At 65.2% G+C, this 6,574-nt stretch overlaps 1 protein-coding gene across 2 annotated transcripts in view; it reads left to right on the top strand.

Annotated features, from left to right (window-relative positions):
* Positions 1-6,574, top strand: part of SARDH (sarcosine dehydrogenase) — a 60,676-nt gene continuing 54,102 nt past the window's right edge. Inside the window, exons 1-6 of one of the 2 annotated variants that reach the window (XM_047829395.1) lie at positions 13-108; positions 209-322; positions 721-771; positions 3,022-3,381; positions 4,703-4,881; positions 5,931-6,185. In XM_047829395.1, the coding sequence (XP_047685351.1) occupies positions 3,051-3,381; positions 4,703-4,881; positions 5,931-6,185 (765 nt within the window). In that variant the 5' untranslated portion in view covers positions 13-108; positions 209-322; positions 721-771; positions 3,022-3,050. Of the gene's footprint in view, positions 323-720; positions 772-3,021; positions 3,382-4,702; positions 4,882-5,930; positions 6,186-6,574 lie in introns of both variants that reach the window. The other variant, XM_047829396.1, reaches the window with a different exon arrangement.

The following is a 6,574-nucleotide window of genomic DNA, read 5'->3' as shown; positions in this document are numbered from 1 at the left end:
CCCGGGTCCCGCTGGGAAGCTGCTGAGGAGGAAGGAAGGGACGGCACCCTGCAGTCCCTGGGCCAGGCACTGGCAGGGGGCGCCAAGCGGAGCAGTGGCCGGCTGGAGGTCCCCCCCCCCCCCGACCCCGAGAGGGGCAGGGCCCGGGCCCTCCCCTGGGCGGGCGGGGTTGGGACAGATCAAGACTTCTCTCCGCCTCTGGCTGCAGGAACCTTCGGGCTGCGAGGGCGCGAGCCCTCCTCCACCAGGCGGAGGCTCCGTCAACCTCCTTCACCCCACAGCCTCTGAGGAGCGGTCCTCTGGCTCCGGCTTCACAGCTCAGGTGACATTGTCGCTCAAGTCCCCACCCCGTCCTAATGCCCCCGCGCCCTGGGCTGCCCTGCGCCCTCACCCCGGGGAACACACGGGCCACGCTGCTGACCGGGGCGGGAGAGGGTCAGCGGGGCAGGAGAGCGAGTTCACGTCGAAGCAGCTGCTTCGGGTCGGGGGAGCACCGGCGGCCCCGCGGCACCGGGAGAGCCCCAGGCCCCCGTCCCCGCCCCCCGGGAGACCCCGCGGGCCACCGGAGGGTGGGGAGGGGGCACGTGGCGGCCCCCGGGGCGGGAGGCACTTGAGCTGGCAGGACGGGAGCGGGGAAGGGGCAGCGCGGGCGGGCGCGGGGGCGGATGCCCAGCCTTGAACGTGCCCCACAGCCACGTGACGCCGACTTTCCACTGGCAGGGCGCCACTGTTGGGGGTTCCTGGAAGATTAGGGCACTTTGGAGACAGAAGGTAAGTTCAGATACGTGGCCGGGGAGCCCCTCTGTGGGCAGGAGGCAGGTGGGCCTTTCGACTGGGGGGCAAAGGGGGGCAGAGGGACTGAGATGCCTTGGCCCCCCCACCCCGCTGGGGGGGGGGGTGGGGCGCGCGGGCAGCCCTGAGCAGCCGGACAGCTGGGCCCCTCACCCGCGTCCCCACTGTTGAGGTGTGGCGGCGAGGCTCCCCTCCCCCAGACCAGGTCCCGGGAGAGCCTGCAGGCCGGGGGCTGTGCTCGGCCACTTGGCCGCCCTGTGGCCTTGGCCACCTTAGCCCGCCTTCCAGCACCTTGCTCTCCTCCCCTACCTGAGAGCATTTCTCGGTTGCTGAAGGAGGAAGTTTGGCACCTGGCACACTCTTGGAAACAGGTCTACTTTTTATTTGATTTGTTTGTTATTTATTTTTAAATTTTAACGTTTATTTATTATTGAGAGACAGAGAGAGACAGAGTGCGAGCAGGGGAGGGGCAGAGAGAGAGGGAGACACAGAATCCGAAGCAGGCTCCGGGCTCCGAGCTGTCGGCACAGAGCCCGACGCGGGGCTCGAACTCGCAAACCGCGAGATCACGACCCGAGTTGAAGCCGGACGCTCAACCGACTGAGCCACCCAGGCGCCCCAGAGGTCGACTTTTTAAATTAAATTAACGAGGTCATGAATATCAGTCACGACGACTATGACTGTAGGTGGCACCCGTGCACCTCACATTCACCACTAAATCTCTCTTGCTTGTCCTACTGACCCCAGAAGGGGGCCCGGGAGGCCCCTCCCAGCGGCCCTGTCCTCCCCGTGGTGGGCAGGATACACCCCCAGGGAGACACCTCTTGGCCCCTTCGCTCCTTAGGAGGTGGGCCTCCTGTCGTGTTCTTGCAATTATGTGACTTTTCTGGTTGGGAGGGCTTCCTGAAGGAGGAGGGATTTGAGGTGAGCCCTGAAGGCCCCTGGGGGACACCGAGGAGGAGGCAGAGGGGCAGGGAGGGGGCTTCCCCTCCCCCCACCCCCCACCCCCACGCTCCCGTCTGTGTGCCCAGGTGACTCCTTCACCGCGGCCCCTGCCCAGGCCCTCTGGGGACTGACACCTCCCTCGGTCTCCCCCCCACTGCCAAACCTGTCCCATCACCACACCGCCGTGCCGGGGGCTCTTCCTGCAGACCTGTGGGACGCGGGGCGCGGTGCTCAGGAAGATACCCTGCCCCGTGTGCTGAGCCCCCTCCCCCTGCAGCCTGCCTCTCCCCCTCTGGAGGTCACCTCTCTGGGTCCTGGATCCCCCTGACACCTGAGCTCCTGCTTGTCCTCAGTGCTCAGGTCCCCTCCCCCCTCCCTGCCCTCCCTCACCGGTGACCCCACTTCCCCAGGTCTCCTATCGGCCCCCTGCTCCCCACCTCCCCTGTGCCCCTGACACCCCCCTGCTCCCCACCTCCCCTGTGCCCCTGACACCCCCCTGCTCCCCACCTCCCCTGTGCCCCTGACACCCCCCTGCTCCCCACCTCCCCTGTGCCCCTGACACCCCCCTGCTCCCCACCTCCCCTGTGCCCCTGACACCCCCCTGCTCCCCACCTCCCCTGTGCCCCTGACACCCCCACCCCCCCCCAGCCCAGGGCCGGTGCTTGGTCACAGCCCGGTTCACTGTCCATGTCCGTCCACGGAGGGCGAAGAGAGACGGACAGAAGCAGGCCACTGTCGGTGGCAGGTGGCAGGGTTAGCAAGCAAGGGGCCTCGCAACGAGGCCCGTCTCGGGGCCGGGAGACAGTGGGTCTCTGCACCCACCTACCAGATCTTAGTTTCTACAGCGGCCTTACGGGGCTCAGTCACTCGAACTGTCCAGAGGGTCTCAGCGACGCTTTGCTCCCTCGAGCCTTCGTTCCTGAAAACGGCTCCCATTGTGGGAACGGGGGCAGAATGTACATTCCCGGGATGCGGGAGGGGGTGAGGGGCCTCTGACTGCCTGGGTCCAGCTCGTGGGTCAACCTGCAGTCATGTCCCCTCGATGACCTACTCCAGCAGCCCGCCCCTGGGCTGGCAGGGACCTCCTGCCTCCCACCACGGTCGCCCTGGGCTCGCCAATGCCCACAGGCCCTCAGTCCCTGAGCACTGGGCTGCAGGTGCACTCGGGGCCCCGGGGAGGCGGAGGAAGGAGGGCCTGGAGGGTATGGGAGGCTGTCCCCCCGGGTGTCACCTGGTGCAGCCCCCACCCCTCCGCGCCCCAGCCAGCCCCGACTCTCTCCCCAGCTCCCTGCGGTGCTGAGTCTGGAGTCCCCATGGCCTCGCTGAGCAGAGCCCTGCGTGTGGCCGCCACATGCCCTCGCCGGGGCCGGACGCGGGGCCTGGGGCTGCGCGCCCTGACCGGCCAGGCCGGCCCCACCGCCGAGAAGAGCGTGCCGTACCGGCGGACCCTGAAGGACCCCCAGGGCCCCTCGACGGTGGCCCGGGGCCCAAGCCAGCCCCTGCCCAGCACAGCCCACGTGGTGGTCATCGGCGGGGGCAGCTTGGGCTGCCAGACCCTGTACCACCTGGCCAAGCTGGGCGTGAGCGGGGCAGTGCTGCTGGAGCGGGAGCGGCTGACCTCCGGGACCACCTGGCACACGGCAGGTAGGGGCCGGGGCAGGGGGTGCTGGAAGGGGCTGATTCCGGGTTGGCAACCCGAGGCAGCCGCGCTGGAGGAGGAGGGACACAGAAGACGCGGGTTCATCCGAAGGTGGGGGGTCCTCCTGGCCCCCCACGTCCCTGAAGAGCAGAGGTGGGGAGGAGGGAGCGGGGCTGTCACCGGAGCTGGGGGCCCAGACAGCTGTCTGTTCCGAGAGCGGACACCCCTCCCCAGACAGAGCCACCGTGGATGAGGGGGGTCCTCCGGCGGGTCTAGAGCACAGACGGGGGAGGAGCCATCGGGGTGATGCAGAGCGGTGTCGTCCGTGGGCACCAGGTGCGTCCGTGAGTCTCAACCTGCTAGCTAGCCAGTGGGCACGCATGAAGCGCCTACGGTATGCACGCGGCCGACCCTCTGCCTTAACCCCGGGTCCTGGGTTAAGTTTGCCAGTTTCTGGGGGGTAAACACCCCCACCTTGGCTAACGTCATGCTGCCAGCGTGAGATCACTGGACGTGGAGTTGGGAAGCAGTCCGGGCCTCGCGCTCAGGCCTGCACACCGCTGCCTCTGCCTTCCCACCGTCCCGTCGCTGTGAGACCGGCCTCAGCCCTGGCCACCCACGCCCCACACTCTGCTCCGAATGGAGCAGCTTTGCTGCTCGACAGCCTGCACCTGGGCTTCTCGGTCCTGGGTCGGGGTCCTGGCCCCGTCGTCACCTCCTCTGCTGTCCCGAGAGTGGAACTGTTTGGTGCCATTTAATGTCACCGTAAGCTAATCATGCTGACCTCAGGGGCTGCTCTGTCAGCCTGTGACAGGCTGAGCCCTGGGCTTGGCACGCAGAAAGTGTTCATAAATAGGACCTTCGATAGTGCCACAATCTGAGGTGCCCAGGGGCCAGGAGCCCCGTCCCCAAATCATCTTGGACCCTATGATTTGTTTTTAAATTTTATTTATTCTGAGAGAGAGAGAGAGAGAGAGAGAGAGCGTGCACAGTGGTGGTGGGGTGGGGGCGGAGAGAAAGAGAGAGAATCCCAGGAAGGCCTCTCGCTGTCAGCACAGAGCCCGACGTGGGGCTCAAGGTGGGGCTTGACCTCATGAACCACGAGATCGTGACCTGAGCCGCAGTCGGATGCTTAACCGACCGAGCCCCCCAGGCGTCCGGCGCTGTGATTTCTTGCTCATCTGCCTCTCCAAGTCCCCCATGGCCTTCAGAGAAAGACCCAGGCCCGCCGCCTGTTCTTTGGGAGCCCGGGGCCTGCCGGGAGGGAGGAAGGGGTGCCCCACCGCCTTGCCGGGAACTGATGGTGCCCTGCCCCTTCCCGGCCAGGCCTGCTGTGGCAGCTTCGGCCCAGCGACGTGGAGGTGGAGCTTCTGGCCCACACCCGGCGTGTGGTGAGCCACGACCTGGAGGAGGAGACAGGGCTGCACACGGGCTGGATCCAGAATGGGGGCCTGTTCATAGCATCCAACCGGCAGCGTCTGGATGAGTACAAAAGGCTCATGTCGGTGGGTGGGAGCTCGGGCCTGGCACCGGCGGGGTGGGGACGGGGCAGCATGGCTCAGGGAAGGAGCCCTTGCTGGTGGGCCGCCTGGGACAGGCGAGCCTTGGCATGCTCGCCTTCAAAATGGGACCGTGTTGTGGAGCACAGTCACCGAACCCCGGACACAGGGGAGGCCCCACAGTGGAGCTGTTACCGTCACCGGGCTGTGCTCAGGGGAGGCAGGATCAGTGGGAGGTCGCATTCACCAGGAGGCGTCCCCGACAAGGAGAAAGCTTTATGCTGCTGAAGAGCCTTGTATTGAGGTGGGGACATGGGTGAGGCCGGCTTCTCCAGCCATCGGTCCCCTTATAGAGCACCGACTGAATGCCCGCTCAGGGCGCAGTGAGCAGTGTGGCCAGCAGGGGCTCATTGTCACAGGGATGCTGAGTCCCCTGGGACCCCAGGCTGGAGGCAGGGGCAGCTGGCTTCACCAGGGCAGGTGTGGGTTCCTGGGCAGAGGCGCTGGCCCCATTCGGCCTCATCCTGCCCCTGGGCTCGCGCGTCAGCTGGGACCGAGGCCTCCAAAGAAAGCCCCAGCCCCAACCTTCCAGCCCAAGTTCCCAGCAGCTCCCTGAAGCCTCAGCCACGTTCATTCTGAGGCAGAGAATCCGATTGGCTCAGCTTCTTTCTAGTTGGGTGGGGCCTGTCCCGTTGTGATACCTGGGGACACTTGATTGGCTGCCCGTGGGCCAATCAAATGTGCCGGTGTGGCCAGTCCTGCTAAACCAGGGGCCTGGGACCCAGGATCGGGTTGGCCTCCTGGGAGCTGGTCGGACTGGGGAGTCTGGTCCTCAAGCCCAAAATGTTTCTGTAAGAAGCCCCTTCCTCCCCAGAGACTGGTCTGAGCCCGTTAGGGGTGTCAACCACATAAGCCATTATCACCCCATGTCCCCAGGGGAACTTCCTGGAGGAGGCAAGGTTGGAGCTGCAGCTCCGAGGCCCAGACCGGGAGGAGAGCGGCCAGAGGATATCTGCTCCCCGAGGGCTGACTTACTCGCCTTTGGGTCCCTCTAGTTGGGCAAAGCGTATGGCGTGGAGTCCCACGTGCTGAGCCCGGCCGAGACGAAGGCACTGTACCCGCTGATGAACGTGGACGACCTGTACGGGACCCTGTATGTGCCGCACGACGGTACGATGGACCCGGCCGGCACGTGTACCGCCCTCACCAGGGCTGCTGCTGCCCGGGGAGCCCAGGTACCAAAGGCCGCCTGGCCCTGTGCCCCCCGCTCCTGGCCCCAGGAACCCCAAGAGCCCAAGGAAAGGAAACAGGTGCCATTCTCTCTGCTGTGTGACCTTGGGCCGGGGACAGCCTCTCTGAGCCTTTTGATCTGCCCCTGCAAAGGTGGGCGGTGCCTCGGGGGATGTCAGCCCTCCTTCCTTCCAGATCTCTTCTTGTGTTTCTCGTCTTTTATCCGAGATAAACACAGAGTTGTAGAACTTATTGGAAAGGACAGAAAAGCAAAAGAGAAGAAATGAAAATCACCCAGAGGGGAAAAATGTTGAGATTTTAGTTTGACCCCAAATACGTGTTTAGGAAGATACACTTGTATACAACGTGGAAGCAAGCCACACTGATCGGTGACCTTTTTACCGAAGGACTAGACCACAGACACCCGTTAGCGACTCGAGCCTTGCTTTTTAAAAGCCACTTTGTGAGA

The sequence above is a fragment of the Prionailurus viverrinus genome, chromosome D4 (genome assembly GCF_022837055.1).
Source record: "Prionailurus viverrinus isolate Anna chromosome D4, UM_Priviv_1.0, whole genome shotgun sequence".
In the NCBI taxonomy this organism is placed as follows: domain Eukaryota; kingdom Metazoa; phylum Chordata; class Mammalia; order Carnivora; family Felidae; genus Prionailurus; species Prionailurus viverrinus.
The sequence above is the reverse complement of the archived record's forward strand: the minus strand, read 5'-3'. Positions and strand labels throughout refer to the sequence as shown.